Genomic DNA, 18,256 nt, shown 5'->3' with positions numbered 1-18,256 from the left:
CATTTAAACTCGAGACTTGTTAAGTACTTCCTAAAGCTAGAAGTTTGGAGAAAGAGAAGGAAAAGCTGTAGGAACTAAACCAGCTGCCAGCCTGGGCTAGACGAGGGGGCAGGGAAAGGCAGGGGTGAAATTGTAAGTAAAGAACTTTCTTCCTCCTTGGGCTGTGGGAGCCATGCCCATCTTGGCTGCCCTCCAGCCTGGAGTGACCTTGGATCTGTACCTGCAGGGCAAGAGCGGAGCCACGTGTTTCCCTAGGCAGTGCCTGGCATCTTGCCAGGAGGCCCAGCACCCCATTGACATCATGGCTGGCTCTGATGAGCTCCTCTTGTGTTTGACTCCCAGTCAAGGAGGCCTGGCCCCACAGGGAGGCCATGGGAGCGGTTCTGTGGAGGGAACCCTGGGGGTGTATATGGGGGTGAGGAGGCCTTCTCTCCTTTCCACCACTGCTCCACCACCCTGCCACCTAATCATAGTACTCAAATCTTGAGTCAGTCCTGCTCTCAAGAAGGAACAGAAAACCACCACCCCCTCCCCTCCCCAGGCTGGCACAACAGGTAGATCATCTGTACCAAAATCTCTCTCCACCTGTCCTGTTTCCTGGTCTAAAACACATACCCCCTACTCTTTCCGGTAGGTCCATAAAATCCCAGTGAGGAGGAACAAGTGTCCTCTGAGAGTGTAAAATTTAAGTCTGTAAGATTGTCCAGTGTGTGGATACCACCCAGACAATAGCAGCACTTTGAGAAACAAGGCAAGACTCAGCAGGGATAAGTCTGGAGGCACAGGGGGAGCTTAGAAAAATCTGTAGCACTAGGTGCTCACTAGACACCTAGGCAGGTAAAAGTAGGAGAGGACAAAGGTTGTGAGCAGGACATGTAGCCCAGGGCAGCAGGGCCTGGGTTTTGGCTGAACTTGAGGTTTTGTGTCCTATGTAAAGACGCAGTCACTGAACCCCTCCCAGCCCATTGTTGGTGCATAGAAATGTGAGCCCCAACTGCCAGGTTTTTGTTTTCTGTTTTTTGGACTTTTTTTTTTTTTTTTTTTTTTAGGAGAAGGGAGAAACCAATCAGCTTCCTACATGTTGGCAACTAATTTAATTATTTTAAATACTCTGTGGGCCTGCATAGTACAAGCTAAGTGAAACATCTGCGGCCTGGTTTGGCTGCTTGGGAATAATGAAGGAAGAGTCTTCTCAAGGCCATATCTGCTTCTAGGGGCAGCTAAACCACCACCCCCGCTCTAATATATAACATAAAATTATTTAACCAGCAGGAGGCCCTTCTTAAAATCAATCAAACCTGTTCAAGCCAAGATCCAAGTGCAATATTGTCAGCTTCTTTACACCTCAGATCCATATCTTGACCCTGAAAACAGTTCAATCTATTCTTTTCTCATGTCCCTCTTCATTCAGCTCAAAAAACCTAAAATGCAAAGCTTTCTCAGGAGTTTCTCTAGAGAGGCGGCACTTAATTCTAGAGGAGACTTTTGCCTCTAGGTCATTAGTAGGTTCCAGGTGAATCCCCAAGCCATCTATGTTTTGAACTTGGACAAAAGCCCTGAATGACCGTGGGCAAAAGCCCTGAATGACCTTGGGCAAGGTACTTAGCCTATCTGATTTCCTTCTTTTGCTCACTAAGAGAAACTGTTGTAGTAGGGGGGAGAGGGGGAAGCAGAAAACTAAAAGTGAGAAGATTGTGCCTGTTTCCTCCCACAAAAAATTAGTGAAACCATTCTAAGGCCCTTGGGGGCCAAAGGTCCCTAAGGGCTCTCTGTTCAGAGCACTCCCTCCTGTGGAACTCAGACTGGCCCTTGGCAAAAGTGTGAAATGACTGAGGTTTGAATTCGTTGATCTTCATCTCATCTCTCAACGCCCCAGGAACACTAAATTGAATAAAAAAACTTGGTTATTTTTCTAAGCACTATAGCAAGGTCTATGTATACATACATATAAGAGAATACTATGTACATATGAATACCACTTGTACCAAAAACTACATAATGAATTTGTGCCCCCATCCTCTTTTTTTTTTTTGAAAGGTTTAATATGTACTAACCACTGATTTTAGAGATCACATCCAGGACTTACTTTCATGTTGAATGCCATTAAGTGGTTAGTGTTTGGAACTATCTGCTCATCCTGATTTGGAAGCAAGTTTATTTATTCAGCATAAAAGGAAGTATTTGAACTCACAGAGTGTGATTCTCTGCAAGGGCTAAAAGCAGCAAGACTGGACCGACAACTTTTAGGACAATAGGACATAATTCTCTGCTCTGAATACTACCTTGCTATTGAAGGGGACAATTTTGCCACTCTGAAGCTGCCTTTTGGGATACTGATTTTAAGCTGTTTATTAAGAAACAAAAGACTCAGAAAGAATCTTTGGCCCTCCCCCGTTTCCTGCCCAAGAGATTGAGACAGAAAACTTCAGAAAGGCAATTTTAGGATGTTCCCTTAACCTGATTTAAATTAAGTATGGTAAAGAGGAGGGCTTCAGGCAGGGACCTATCTATTAGCTAGATACTCACTGTGTCTCATTGCTTCTGAGTTGCTTAGCAAGAATTTGTCTGCCATGTGTGTTCCACTCTTCCTCAACTACCAGTAAATCCCCCATTCTCACTTCTGAAACTAATATCCCGTTCTCTCCCTTTTTTCCCTTGTCCAAAAGGTCATATATACCCAATATTGCCTCACTGTCTTTGTAATTTACATACATATGTAAATTTCCCATGTGCATGTATGAAAATTTTGATTTTCTCTCATTAATCTGTCTCTGTTAATTTGATTCTTAGTCCAGCTAGAAGAACTTAAAATGTAGAAGAAAAAGTATTAATTTTTTTTAGCCCCTACGCTATCTTAACTAGACAATTATAGCTATATAGGAGATCAACATTTAAAAGGACATGAATTTTGGTTAATATAGATAATATATTTAGATGATAAAATGACCCTTTTTAAATAAAATTCCCTTCTATTGCCTTCTTCTTTCAGTTATTTAATTTTGAACCATGCATTTGTAAAACTAAACATGTAAACAATGTTTTTCTGATTATCACAGTATTGCCTGGCTAAATAGAATAAATTTCCCCGTCTCACTCTTATTACTTTGCCTTAGTTTTTTAGACCTAGCTGGCCTTTTGTAATTACAGATTTGTGCATGCACACACACAAAAATTAGGACAAGAGCAAAATGGAACTGTAAGCTGTTATAGGGCACAGTGCATAGTTTCTATTTCTTTCTTTTGATCCCTCCTCAACGTCTAGCATGCTATCCTCCTGAAGGAGGTATCAGAGAAATTGTCGAATCTACAGAAGAACTGAACAGAGAGAAGTCCAGCAACTGCTTTAGTACATGCTACGTGAGAATTAGAATCAAACAGGAGGCAGGCTGTAAGGTTGTCTGCAAGCTGAACCCCCAGATATTTCATAGACGGTGCAAATCTTTTCCACATCTCAACCAAATTTCATTTGTTGTATTGGAACTCCTTTCACAGATTCTCTTTTTAGGGAATAAGTTTCACAGTGGTTCCCAACTCATCTTCCCTTCTCTAAGTGAAAATTCAGCTGAGAAGCTGAAGATTCTCTTGAAGCCCCTCCTGGCTTCTTTTCTTCCAAGCAAGTAATCGTTGATCACTTCCCTCTGGATTCTCCCCTAATACTTACTGCCTTCCACTAATCACTTAAAGGACATGGCAGAGTGAATTCTAGTCAAGCTCTCTTCTTCTAAGCCCCTGAGTGGAAACCAGCATCGCACTTTCCCCAGACTGTTTTGTTGATGCTACACTCAGCTCAGTGCCTCCCATAATCTCTAGGGTTTTTCTTTTTCTATTCTTAGGCATAACTCATCATTCTTCTACCTTTATTTAGGCAGCTTGGTTTTTTCCTGATGCCTCGCTTTTCCTCTAGTCCCTAGACAGTGGAGCAATTAGAACATGTTGATGTAACTTTTGCTCTCTGTTGTTACTTCTAGAGCTGGAGCCCCTGCAGTATGACCTGCTCTTACCACAGGGGTTTACTCTAGCTCACCACGTGGTCCTGTGACAACGGGCAGCTCTTAGAAAAGACAAATCCATAATTTTGTTTTGTTTTATGAGACTATTTCTGGAAGTTGAACTGTTTGGCTGATTGGAGTAAATGACCTTGCACTGAAAGCCTGTGACTTTCCAAGAGTCTCCACAGTTTTTTCCTTCTCAGAGATGTCACAGTTGCCTTTCTCCCTCCCTCTGAAGTCTGTGCTAATGTTACATATATATAATTCTGTTGTGCTGCTGTTTTGTTCTTTTCTAAGTGGGATATATTTCAATGCAGGTACTTAATAATTTACATAGAGGTCATTTGCCAAGTTTTAGCTCTCTGTTGCAACTAGATCTTGTTTAAATGTGTGGTCATTTGCCAAATATGGAATTTTACTGAACTTCTTCACAACAGGGCTTGTTGGCATCAAAGACCCAGGGAGAGACAAGAAATTGATTTCAGGACCCCAGTTTGAGGGAAGCAAGGGATAGAGGATGCATGAAGAAATTAATTTTGGAGAGAATTGAGATTGAAGTTAATCATTCATTGATATGACAGACATTGGTTGGGTTCCTACTGTACTCAAGGCACTGGGTGTACTAGCAATGAATAAAGCTGGGGAGTTGTTAAACCAGAACAACAGATGATTTATTAAGAGCTTCAAGTCATGGAGACCCAAGAACTTTCTGAGAAAAAAAATGAAAATTATCTGGAAATAGTAATATATATATTAAATGTTTTCTTGTTTAAAAAAATGTTTTAAAATAGAATTCTTTTGTCAGAAGCATCAATGAAGCCTAACAGAGGCATCATAGGAGAAGAATCGGTGCCCTCATGGTATAAGACTGCCGAAGAGAAGCAGAGGGACAGTGTGCCCTCGGCCACTAGATTCTGGGGATATTTTAAGAAAAGTCTGAACAACTTTATCAAAGGAAGTCAACAGAAGTAGAATTCAAAAACCTAGTTCTTGAGGCTAAGAACTATAAAACGGACCAAAATCCTGCCATAGAATACACACCCAGTGTTAGCTAAATTCTATTGAAATTTGTATTATCACAGAGAAGCACTAACTTAAGTAGAGGAACTTGCAAAAAAAGAAAAATTATAATAATGCTAAAATAGAATGAAGAATGAACTAGTCACTTAAGGTTTAAAGTGTTGTTTGTAATTTGTTTACAAACAGATTAGTGCAAAAATCAAAAGTAAATAAAAATGAGCTCAGATCTTCTGGCCCATGGGAGGTTTAGAATCCTAGGTACATCTTGAAAAGGAATTATGTGTGAATTGGGCCAGATTTTCAAAATTTTGATAAAAAGTTTTATGGCTTATTGAAAAGGACTTCCCACTGATGGAAGGAATCCTCTCTACAGCATTTCCAGCTAAAAAGCTTTCTTTCGTTTTTAAAAAAGCATCTCATATAATTTCAAGAAAATATTCTTTTAAGACTCAGGTTTATACTAATTAACAGGTTTTCTGAGAAGATACAAACTCCAGACATTCAAAGAGCATACTTCACCACATTTTAAAGGACACTTAAAAAACATTATAGTTTGCAAAGATAAATTCCTCTTTTGTATTTTGTCTTCAATTCTTTCGAGAGATTGTAGAGTTCACTCTCAAAGTGAAAACAATTTAAATTCATTTAAAAATAATTTAAATAAACACTACTAGACAACATGTAGCACTTGGGATGGGAAGATAGGCTGAGGGTTTTGTGACTCTAACAATAAACATTAAGGGTTAAAAATGATAGAACGTTAGGCAGCGTTTTTTTTCTTTCTGGTGACTGTCATGCTTCCCCTCCCCCACTTGATCTTGTGGCTGATCAGCAGGAGGTTCCTGCCTTATACTTCAACAACAACGTCCTTACTCTGCATATGCGGTCTTTGTTTATAGTAAGTTCTAACAAATATATTGAACATGTGATCTGGTAAAATAACAACTCTGACACTCCAACGTGCTTAGAATACAGAAATTTTAGGAAAATGAAAAGAAGCTGCTATGGACTGAATGTGTTCCCCCCACCTGAGAACATAGACAAGGAATATCAAATATACCTATAACATTTAATGTCTTTTAAAAAACTGAAGCAAATATGGCATTTGTGGCCCTCTATATTTTTCTCTATGTTCGGAATGCTTTTCAAATATTTTTAAACAAGAAACATGTATTTTGTTAACATAGTCAAAATAGAAACAATGTCTTAATTTGTTAAGACATTAAATGTTGGAGCCCAGACCTCCAGAGTGATGGTATTTGGAGGTGGGCCTTTGGGAAGAAATAAGGGTTAAATTAAATCCTGAGGGTGGGTATCTCATGATGGGAATTATGCCTTTTTAAAAGGAAAAACACAAGATCTCTCTCTCCCCGCCCCATCTCTCTCACCCCCTCTCCTTCCTTCTTACCTTGTTTCCCCTCTCCCTCTCCCTCTCTCTCTTTCCCACCCCCCTCCCTCTCCCTGCATGCATGCATCAAGGAAGGGTCATGTGAGGACTTAATGAGAAAATGACCATCTGCCAACCAGGAAGAGTACTTTAATCAAGAACCCAATCAGCTGGAACCGTGATCTTGGACTTCCTAGCCTCTAGAACTGTGAGAAACATGTTTAACCTACTTCTTCAATGGTATTGGTCATGAAGGCCAGAGCTGACTGAGACAGAAGCCTTCACAAACCAGCTGGTTTTATTGACCTGACTTAGAAACTATAGAGAGCAAATGATAATTTTTTTAAAAAAATAATCTTTATATGTAGTAGGCAGACTTTATTTGTTGATATTGGCACTTGTCCTGACCAAAACAGATCTCTACGATGTCAAAGCTTATTGAAAGCCTACTGTATGCTGGACAAAGGTTGAATTCTAACTCCATGAAAGCTCTCAAGTTTTAGACTCTCAAAATCTCTAGGAAGAAAATCCTAGGTTGGAATTCTATACGTGGAAGATCAGCAGGCTTTCAAGAGCTACACCTTCCCACACTTCTGTCTTGACCCTCTGGGGTCACTTTTTTTCTTTACTATTTGGGAAGTAAAGACGAAATTTGGGTACTCCAAAAGCCATTTTTTTTTTTAATCACGAGGACAACATAAATAGCAACTAAGTTAGCATTTGTTAAAGTCTCGATGGTGAGTACCAGTAAAGGTATTTGATACAGAAATACAGAAATACTCAAGTTAAATTGCAAAAAGGAAAAAACCCACACAGGAGTAGCCATTGGAACAGCCCAGGTAAGAGCTTGAACCAGAGTGGCAGTGGTGATGATAGAGTGTAAAAACTAATATAAATGAAGCCGCTTCAAATGGAGTCGAAGCTGCTATCCCAGAGAAACCACCTTGTACATCTTACTCCTCAAACCTTTGGAATGTTAAAACTGGGCAGAATAATCTTTGAACTGGACTTAAAGAGGCATTGTATTCCAAACAACTGTTTGCAAAGCTATCAGGAAAGCAGACATTATGACTAACGGGACTGACATTCTTTAGAATGATCATCACTATGTTAGCTTATCGGCACCTATAGAAATTCCTTACCTTATTAACATCCATAGAAATTCTTTCTCCTTATGTAATTATTCTCCTTACTTTTCTCATAAATATCCCTTGCCTTTAGTTCCTAAGCAGAACACTATTTGGGGCTCTGCCTGAATAGTGCTTCCCAGATAGCTATTCTTTTGGATCTCAAACTCTTGTTGCTTTTCACATTGAACTTTTATTTTTAGGTTAACCATCAAAGAAGAAAGAAGAGATATTGACAAATGAGAGATATTCACAAAGAACCACCAAGTCTTGGTGACTGACTGGATGCTAGGGAATGAACCTAGAGAAATAAAAAAAAAAAGATTGAGGATTTGAGTCTAAGTAACTGAAAATGTTTGTATTAACAGGATGTGGCAATCAGAGGAAAGACCCATTGGTAGATGAGGGTGAGGTGGCATTAGATGATTCTTTAACTTTTGAGGTTGAGGTGACAGTGGTGTTGATAGTATGACAAAAGGCAGGCATTGGTGATATCTGCCTTCTTCGCTTTGGTGTCCTCGGTTCCTTGGTTCACTATTGGCTTTTATACTGGGGCTCAGGCTGAACAGATCCAGATGTGAAGTTAACTCTTAACAAGCTGAGTAACTGAGTAGCCGAATTTTAGCAGCTGGTTAGCTACTGAAAAAGAGAGAGGCTTTAAAATGAAGGGGTCCCCACCAAAATATTTAAGCAGTACTCATGAAAGTGTGGCAATTTCTTCTTAGAGAATAGGCCAGTCCTGTGGTCAACCATTCACCCATTTATGAAGTGAGGAGCGAGAAGAACCAGGAGTCACTAGCAAATCCTTAAATGTAGAAGCTGATCATCCGGAAGTGGGTCCCAGAAGCCCCATAGGGAGCAGGTGAGTTTGGCATAGAAGCCACAACCCTTTCATCAAAGAATAAGTATCTTCCAAGAAAGATATGTATGTTTGCATATCCAAATTGCCACCATTGATATGTTTATTTTGATGAGACTTTGTTTTAAAATAATATAGATTTGCTTTAATTAAGAAAATTAAATGAATCATCTGAACTTTAAAAACTGGAAACCAACAAATTAAGATATCATTTCTACTTTGACCATTTAACGGAATACACATTTATTTTAAAAAAAATATTTTAAAAGTATTCCAAATATAGAGGGCAACAAATGCCATATTTACTTCAGCTTTTTAAAAGAAAATTAAGTGAAAAACATTCTCAGCTTCCATTCCCTTCCCTAGTATCTCAGAGGTAATTGCTGGTCTACAATTGGTGTGTTTTATTCCAGTGCACATTTTTTAATACTTTTACTATATGTATATGTCTCAATATATATCATGCAATGTTATTTTGTATATTTGTAATTGCAGATTATTGACATCACATCATTATTTATCATTCTCTATCTTATTTTTATATATCACAATGTATTTATCCATTCTGCCACTATAGGACTTTTAAGTTGTTTCCAGTTTTTCCTTGGAATGAATATCCTTGTACATGTTTTCCTGTATATGGGAGCTTTTCTAGAGGATATTAGTAGATGTAGAATTGCTGAATTTCAAGAAATGTACATCTTTATCTTAACTAGAGATGGCCATCTTATTCCTCAAAATGATTGCTCAAAGTACACATCTCCCAACACTGTATAAGAGCTCCTGACTCCCTACACTTATTAAACATTTAAATTTTTGTCAACATAATTGGTGTTTTAATTTTCATCCCCTGATAAATAGTGAAGCTTCTTTCATAATATCCAAGCTCTCCTAAGTCAGCTAGAAGTTTGTTGGTCTCTCATCAACTAAATAAGACAGAGTGTTCCAGAGGGAGAATATAAGAGTCAGGCAGAGAAAATTAAGCTGGGACTAAGAGCACCTGCCAAAGATAGATCAATCTGAGATTAAGATAAAGCATACTTGAAGTCAATGGGAAAGCATGAGTGATTTTAAAGAATTGGTTCAGAACAACTTTATGGGTATGTGTTAGAGCCCTTTACTGAACACCTTTCAGATCTTATCACATTAATACATATAAGACCAACAAGGAATCACAAGGAATTACCAGTAAAACTATAATCAGAGCACAAACTAGACCCAGGTCTAATACTTTGTGTTGGCAAATAGATGATGGGAACTTGGGAGCATTAGTATATGTCCTTTAGCATTCAATGGGAAAGGGGAACATGTGTTTAGTGGAAAGTGAACATGTTGAAATTTGTAGTTCAGTTTATTAGTGTGCTGGGGGGAAAGTTGAGACTCGGATAAACCCAGCGCTGCCATTTACTAACTATGAGACTCCAAGACTGTTTTTTCACTGTTAAATAAGGATAATGATATCTTATTCACAAAGTTCTTACTGGATTGAAAGTAACAATTATTTCTGTAGTATCTGGTACATATAATTACTTAGTAAATTCATGATTATAACCAAATAATTCAGCAGCTACTACATTCCAGGCATTGCTGCAAGTCCTGGGCACATAGCAGTGAAGAATTAGACCAAGTCCTGGCTGTCAAGAAACTCACATTCTAGAAGGATGTGACAAACAATAAACAAATAATGGTATGTCAGACGAGAAACGCAATTGAGAAAATGCAAAGTAAACAGGGTGAAAAGTGAAGGGGGCCACATAAGATCAATGCTGCTTTCTCTTGCTTATTTCTGGGTGACTCTAGGGAGTCCTTGGAGTTCTAACTTTCTTAAACTGTGAAATGGGAAAAATAATAATGGAATTGTGCATGGTTTTACTTATTTGTGTGCTAACATGAAAGTTTAGACAGTCTTTCCAAATTTTGATTTGTTTAGAACTTTAAAGCAGAGAAAAAGGCAAAGTTGCTGGAAGGCTTGCTGATTTAACATTGACAAAATATTTGAGAATTGTCCAAAATTATAGACTTTAGTGAAATGAAAAAGGACTTCATTGGAAAAAATATACGTATATAGAAACAGAAATATATACAATAGGAAAAGCCATGGGCAGAGACTCTCAGGAGGCCTGGAAGGTAGTTTAGGCTCTATTCATCTATAGCTGTGGAATTCATGCAACTTCTCTGTGCCTCTCTCTCTTCTTGTCTCTAAAATGATGCTAAGAGACCATCAGTTCTAGTTATTCTCTCGCCGGATACTACTATTCCCCCTTCTGTTTTGGGGAACTGAAATACTGACTGTGGTATTTATTTCTGTTCTGATTCATTGTTGTTGTTTTTTCTCCCAAATCTGATGTTGGACTGTAATAGTTTCCTTTTTAGATATAGAAGTCTCCTTTGCAATGAAATGCAGTCTCTGCTCTTGCTCAGCATCTCCCTTTTTCTGGGACAGGGAAAGAGGAAATCTTGACAACCCATGGGCTCCCAGGGCTTTGAAAAAGTCTCAAATCATTTCTTTCTTGTCATTTCTTCAGGCCTCACTTCTGGCCATACTTTGAAAGCACATTGGTCACTATTCTGGTAAATATGTTAAAATGATCAATAACATGATATTTTTGGAAAATCACCAAATTATCAAAGGTGTATGGAATGTTAAAGTTGCATGCCAAGATTTTTACTCAAACATACTATTTAAAATCCTGTGCGAACCTCTTGATATAAATAATCTGTTATTGTTATAAAAACAAAGTTGCATTTTTTCAAATACCTTCATGCTCCTTTCAACTTATCAAAAGGAGAGAGATGGCCTTAGAAAACAATCATTTTAAAACAATATTTCTTTTAAAATTGTTTTGCCATATCTAGTAGTTGTCCAATGTCATCTTTTATTTTACATTAAAGAAAAAATTTTTGCTTTATTAAAAAAACATTTTCACTAGATGGCCTCAGTTTTTGTTTTAAATATTCTTTCAAGCACAGTCAGATGGCAAAATAAGCTGGCACATTGCCTGGTATTTATTTGAATCGCTCTCCAATGTCAAACCTTAAGAGAAAATAGCCCAGAATTCTGCAGATAAGTTTCTTTTCTGAGATTCTGAGAAGTGATCTGTGAATAGTACTGTTACCCAGTGACTGCAGACTGAAATTCGAAAGATTAATTTCAGCACTTGCAAAAAGTCAGGAGCATTTGCTTTTACAATTTCATCTTAGCATTAAGTTCTCCATAGGAACATTAGTCATGACCGAGCCTTGAAATCTCCACAGAGCCTTCAGAGAAAGGCTAACCAGCTAGAAACATGAACTTAGAACTACTCTCCTGCAGATCACCTATTTATGCTTTAATCTTCACTTTCCAGTACTAGCAGGTATTTACTTATTACAATCAGCAATATCTATACAAGTGTCGATGGCATCTACTTGTTTGTATTAAAACTCCCCGTTATCACTTACTGCTGTGAACCTCCCTGAAGCTCTCCTTTACTTCTCCTTCTGCCTCTGTCTGTCACAGCCCTTTCATCGGGTATCAACACCTCCAAGTTGCCTTGCTCTAATCCATCCTATAACCCGCTGCAAGACTTACCTTCCCAAAGTTCCTTGCATCCATGCTCAAAACCTTTAAGAGCTGTCAAAAGCTCCTATGATAATGTCCAGTCCTCTTAGCCTGATGTTCAGTGTCCTCCATGATCCAATACCAGTTTTGACGCTTCTAACTCTCTCCCACCCTCATGCCCCACCCCGTTGTCCTTTGTCCTTGCCTGTCTTCCAGGAGTGAACTTTCTCCATCCAACTCTTAGCCATTTTTTAAGGTCCACTTTAAGGCACACTTTCAAATTCCGTCACCTTCCTTGACCATTCTAGTTTCCAGTGATTTCCCCCACCTGTAAAAAAAACAAAAAACAAAAAACAAAACAACTTATTTGGGTTGTCCATCACACACTCATACTGAAAATTGATATGTGCAAGCAGGGGTTAATCGTTAGCACTAATTACATGGGATCATAGAGATGGAATGAACTTTAGATATCACCCAACTTGATATCACCCAGCATTTCTTGAAACTCTGGAACTTCTTCTTGAGCACATCTCCCTCTGAGTGAACACCAACTGACAGGGTGCTGAGCCTCAAAATGTGGCCGTTTCACCTTTGACTTGCTTTTATAATTAGAGGCAACTGCTTTGTAAGGAAGTAAAACCACACGTATCCCATCCTAACCAGGTGAGAATCTAAAGCCTCCGGGGGTGGGGAGGAAGGGGAGAAAAATCCTCTTACTCTCCATCTGAATGAGATTTCTGAGTCCCGCTGAAATCCCAAATGCCTATCTTCTAATGTAACTACTCTGAGCAAGGTCTGCAGATTTGCAGTGTCAGCATCACCCCCACAGCTTGTTAGAAATGTAAATTAATGGTCCCCAGATCTACTGAACTGGAAACTCTGAGGGTGGGGCCCAAGAATCTGAGTTTCAACCATTTCAAAAAGGAATACATCTCCCATATGAAATGGGGAACAGCTGGCACTCTCTGTATCTTTGCATACTTAAAATTGGTTAGTGTCACCATGCCACGTTTTCTTTAATTAAATCTCTTATAACTCTACCCCAATTATTTTATTTTGCCAGCCATCTGGTAATCCACACATTCCACATTTGACAAGTAGGTGAGGACACTGGTATAGAAGAGACCAACAACTCCCCAGATCTTATCACAAAGGGAAAAACAGCTCCAGGTGACCGCATGAAAACCCCCCTTTTAAAATGGCCACATGTGGCTTAATTTCCTTAAAAGCTTAGCCAGAAAAGGGCTTTTTGTGTTTGACCCCAGCAGGGCTGGGCGATAGTTTTGTACCGCGTCGGGTCGGGGGCGGGGGATGGCCAAAGTGAGCGAAGGATGACTCGCAGTTGTGTTTTGAATGGTTGCTTTGGTAGTGTTTATGTCACCCTTTCAGTAAACATGCATACACACGCACACTCTCAGTTTCTTGTCATGAAAGGGGAATCCTCTATTTTGTAGACAAGGAAGCACAGAAGCAACTTTCGAAGGCGGGGTAAAAAAAGAAGAAAAAAGATAAACTCTCAATCTTCCCAGAGGGAAAGGAACCGCGCCGTTTGTCCTTCTGTAACTGAGCAACACCCTGGGCGACTGGGGCAGTCTGTGTCTGCTGAGGTTTTTCTTGCTCTTGTCCGCGTAGGTTCACTTCCACCCTCTAAACGCTCCAGAAGTGAAACATCAGGCGGGGCGGCCGCAGCCCCAGCTGCAGGGGATCCTGGCCTCGCGACCTGCTCAGCTTCTTCCTTCCACCCCGGGGCCGGGCAGGGGCGGGTCCACACAGTCCGCGCGGTGCGCCCCGCTCGCGGTAGGGGTCGCTGTGCCACGGCGCGCTCTAAGCGCGGTGGATAACGGGGACTGGCTGGAGGAGAAAGGAAACCTGCGGAGGGAGGCGGCGGCGGCCAGAAGGGAGCGAAGGCGGAGAGTTCACTTTGACTCGGGTGTCAGCGCGCGGCGGCTGCAGCGGGAGCTGGCGAGAGAGCATCGAGGGAGCCGGTCGCCCATCGCCGGGAGGCTAGGGGAGGGCAGCGAGAGGCCGGATACGAGCGCGCCAGCGGGGCGCGGAGCCGGCGAGCCTGGCCAGCGAGGGAAGTCGCGGGGGGCGCGCCCCGGGCGGGCCCCCGGAGCCGCGCAGGATGCCCCACGAGGAGCTGCCTTCCCTGCAGAGACCCCGCTATGGCTGTAAGTGCGCGGGCCGCCCGGGGCTCCCGCCGTTCTTGGGGAACCGCCTCCCCAAGGAACGCATTGGAGAAGGCGAGGGAGCGGGTGCGCGCCGCAGAGGGGACGGAAGGGCAGCGGCTGTGAGGCTGCAAAGTTGGGAGCTGGAGTTGCAAAGAGTAGTGAGCGGCGTCTTGCCGCTGTCTTTACAAATTCCCAATCCCCAGCTGGCAACCCCAACTCTCTATCCCGCAGACGTCACTGGGGCGCGCGGATCACGCTGGGTCTGTGCGCTGGGACAGACCAGGTTGGGGGTTTAGGGGTATCAGGTGAGGAGCCCGCGGAGCTCCAGGCCGCTGCTAGCTTGGGCCAGGGGGTGGCGTAAGGGTCCGGATTCTTCCAACTCTGAAAGAGAGGAAAGTTTGTTTGCTGTGGCTACAGGTGGGCGTCGCAAATTATTTGCCCGCGCACTCTGTTAGTGACAGAGTCGGTTTTCCTGGAAGGGCAGGCATCTCCTCTTGCCCCGTTCTCTCGGACTTCACTTGAGCCGAAAGAACCAGTTCGGCCCCCACAGATGTGAATCCTTTCCTGCTGCTGCCCAGAATGACACCTCCGACCCCAGCCTCTCTCCTCCCCGCTCCCCTCAGACCCTGCCAGGACTGTGCCGCGCACGCGGGAGGACTGCTGCGGGGAGAGGAGCCCACGTGACTGGAACGAGATGGTGTCGATTACCCAGCCCGCCGCTGCCCTCGGAAAGAGGTTGCTTTAAAGGCGGTTCGGGAGTGGACAGAGCCAGATTAGCACCAACCACGTGGCTTCATGTGCAGAGTTCAGAGTCTTTACTAAACATGTGCCAGGAAGTATTTCCTTTAAAGCAAACAAAATGTTGGCTCTCTGGCTCTTTAGGGTTGGCCCTGTTAGTGAGCCATGGCCAAGGATCACAGGTTAACCTTTTGCCCAGGCTGGCCTTGGTGGCAAAGGTACCAGGTTTGGGTTAAGGTGGTGGTGATACCTGCTACAGGGTTGTTTTTCGTGGTCTGGCTGATTGGGAGGGCCACAGACTTGCCTAATAAAAAGGGGAGAGTAGTCCACTTGTGTAAGTTCAGCGTCCCCTTCGTCCTCACCAGTCTTGGAATAAAGCGTCAGAGATGGGAAGTTAGATTTCCAGTGTGACCCTGTTTGTATCAGGTGGTGAGGAGGAGGCCTGAGGAGTCAGCTGCAGCCTCTATATTGTAGGGAAATGCGTTCAACAGTTAACACCAGGACCCAGCTCTTTGTAGCCTTAGTTTGCACTTTGGTAAACCACACAGACAGCAGAGCTTCTTGGGTGCAAGGAGGCATGTTGTGCTCATCCATTGTGTGTGATGTCAACCTCAGATTGGTGAAAGTCCTTTATATCGATGACAGGTTACCAGAACATATAGTATTGTCATCGTGCCAAATTATGAGATTACCATAAAATCTGTACACAAAAAAGTGGTTTTTGATATCACATTTTAAACCATGATCTGTTCTGTGTGTTGTCTCCTCATTCTTGCAAATTGCAATGAATTAATGCTGCATTTCTGTCCACTTCTACATGTGCATCTGTGATGTCGATTCATTTTCTTTGACTAAACCTGTGGCTTTGGCACACTCAGAAGCAGCAATCCAGGAGGTTCAGATCTCACAAGCATGAAGAGCATGGCCACTTACTTTGGAAATCATCCGACTTTTCTCATGAGTCTGGTGTAATATGCCACCTTGTTAGAATCAGCCCCATTTACCTACCCTCAGTTCATGAAGTACTAGCATTCTTCGGTCACTTAATATAGTAAAAAAATGGAAAATATTTGCCAGTTTCCAGACTTTATGACCACCTTGAAATATTAAGGCTTTAATACAATAGTCTGTTACATCCTCAAAGTGAACATTTCTATAATTTTGATATCGGGTTCATGAATGGTGTATGTTCATAGTTTTTAAATGATATCTAGTGGATTATACCTTAGTGTTCTTTTTTATACTTTAGTGTTAATAAGTACTACCTAACAATTACTAATTGTGCAAAAGGAGACGGTATGATGTATTAGAATATATAATTTCTGATTGTTGTTGGCCTTCTGAACCTCTGTCAACACAAAACTAAAAAGAGTGCTGTGAACCCTTCACAGGAAGACTAGAGAAGGATAATGCAGGATTGTCCTTGTTGTGTTGCGTGACAGGGCTGTGCTTTTTCTTGTTTGGGGGTTTAGTAAGTACAGGTTCAATAAAACCTCAAAACATACCTAACAGGCTTTATCCCCAACATTTAAAAATAAGCAGAGTCCCAATATACTCCCTAAATGTTGTCATGTACAGTTCTGAGTGCTGTACATTCTGAGTAAAAGATACTTGAGACTGGACTCTAAAACCAACTTTTTGGTGGTTTGAATTAAGTTGTTACACTTGTTTTAGCTCTGATCTTCTATTCTGCCATCTGTCCTCCCCTTGAACTGTCTCTTAATTCAATAATTCTTGTACAGAGTAAATGAACTCAGTTTAGGGCTGTTAAGGTATCTGTCCTCTCCACCAGGCTGAAAGTCTGTAAAATACCACTGAGTAAGTTGAACTTGAGGGATTTCTCAATGAGTTCTCAATGAATGCACCCCTCTCAGATTTCTGACATGAGAGATTGCTGACGTCTTCCTAATTTGTGCATTGGAACACTGGATTAAAATTAAATAAACCACTTTCTATTTAATCTCTGCTACTTTCATGTTGACCACATCCACCTGCAACCTGTGAAGTTATTTTGCATGATATTATTACAGAACAAAATTAAAATATCATCTCATGGCTGCAGTTCTGCAGGGAAGAAATGGAAAGAGGAAAAAGTGGAAGCTGCTATACTAATTTAGACATTACCAGAATAGTATATAATTTTATAACCAGAATCTTTCTCCATTCAAAACCAACTTTAACACTTATGCTTAGGTATATATGATTCACAAATAACTTTTGTGCTGTTATAATGAACTATGATACATTTTTCAAAGTAATTTTGAAAACTTGTTGCCACCATGTCTGTCAACAGTTTTGTTCTAGTTGCTTGAGAGTTAAAAAAACCAGTAAGAGCAAAAGAGAGGCTTTAACTAGACTTATCACTGATAATTCAGTCAACATTTAAGTGCCTACTGTAGGTCTGTAATCAACGTGCATGTAGCAAGTGCTGTGGTTTTCGACTCCCAGGGAAACTTCTTCCCCTCATGGGAAACATTGTAAAACTAAGTGATCAGTGTTTCATTGTTGGTTTCTTTTAAAAAGTATATTAACCCTCTGTGTGTGTGTGTGTGTGTGTGTGTTGCAGAGGTAGCTTCTGGCTGATGCTATAAGCTTATGAGTAGTGCTCTTGTTGCTCTTGTCTGTATATGTTGCCCACTGGAATATTGGAGTGGGCAACATAACTAAATCTCTTATCCTTTTCCCTGTATCAACCCTAGAAGAAATTTAAGTTCTGAACCAGTTAAACTCGGTGTATGGAACAGGATTGAATACATCTGTGTTTAACTCTGCTTGGCTCTATCATTCTAGCAACGCTTTCATTTGAACCACAGAAGGTTTGAGATATGTGCAATGTTGCCATGTGATGCTGTCTTTAGTAGACAAAAAGTTAAGTCACTGCTTCATGTGCTAATGTTTCAGTTGAGCATTTCACAAGGATCTTTAAGGTCAACAGCTAAAGTGTTATTTTAGTATGCTTTTAACTGTAATTACACATGCCTTTAGCCAAAATGACTTGTTTGGGAGAGTGTAAGTTTGTAATACAGAGTTTGTTTTAGAATTTAGTATTATTTAGGATGTTAGCTAACCCCTTTGCTATTGATCCTCACCTTCCCATTCCACAAACTTTTTAACAGCTCATTTTATTGGCAAACAGATATAATGCACCAAGTCTTTGTGGTAACCAAAAGAGAAACAAAGGCCACTCAACTTTTGGTTTGATAGGTAAGTCCTACAGGGTAGGTAGGCAGTTTAGCATAAGATGTGGAATTAAGGTTCATGAACTTATTAAGAGCTGGGTGCTTTTCATGTGCTATTATTATCTGCTCATTCTTAATTTTGAGAAGGCCAGTGGCATCTCCATTTCACAAAGAAGCTGAAATCCATGAGATTGTCTCACATAGCTAGCTAGTGACAGAAGACCTTGAAAGCCAGTGCTGTC

At 41.0% G+C, this 18,256-nt stretch overlaps 1 protein-coding gene across 1 annotated transcript in view; it reads left to right on the top strand.

Moving 5' to 3' along the window:
* Positions 1-13,742: 13,742 nt before the first annotated feature.
* IQGAP2 (IQ motif containing GTPase activating protein 2) overlaps positions 13,743-18,256 on the top strand; it is a 266,860-nt gene continuing 262,346 nt past the window's right edge. The window contains exon 1 of the mRNA XM_023520410.1: positions 13,743-14,097. Coding sequence (XP_023376178.1) covers positions 14,052-14,097 — 46 coding nt within the window. The 5' untranslated portion in view covers positions 13,743-14,051. The remainder of the gene's footprint in view (positions 14,098-18,256) is intronic.

The sequence above is a fragment of the Pteropus vampyrus genome, unplaced genomic scaffold, assembly GCF_000151845.1.
Source record: "Pteropus vampyrus isolate Shadow unplaced genomic scaffold, Pvam_2.0 Scaffold262, whole genome shotgun sequence".
NCBI lineage: Eukaryota > Metazoa > Chordata > Mammalia > Chiroptera > Pteropodidae > Pteropus > Pteropus vampyrus.
The sequence above is the reverse complement of the archived record's forward strand: the minus strand, read 5'-3'. Positions and strand labels throughout refer to the sequence as shown.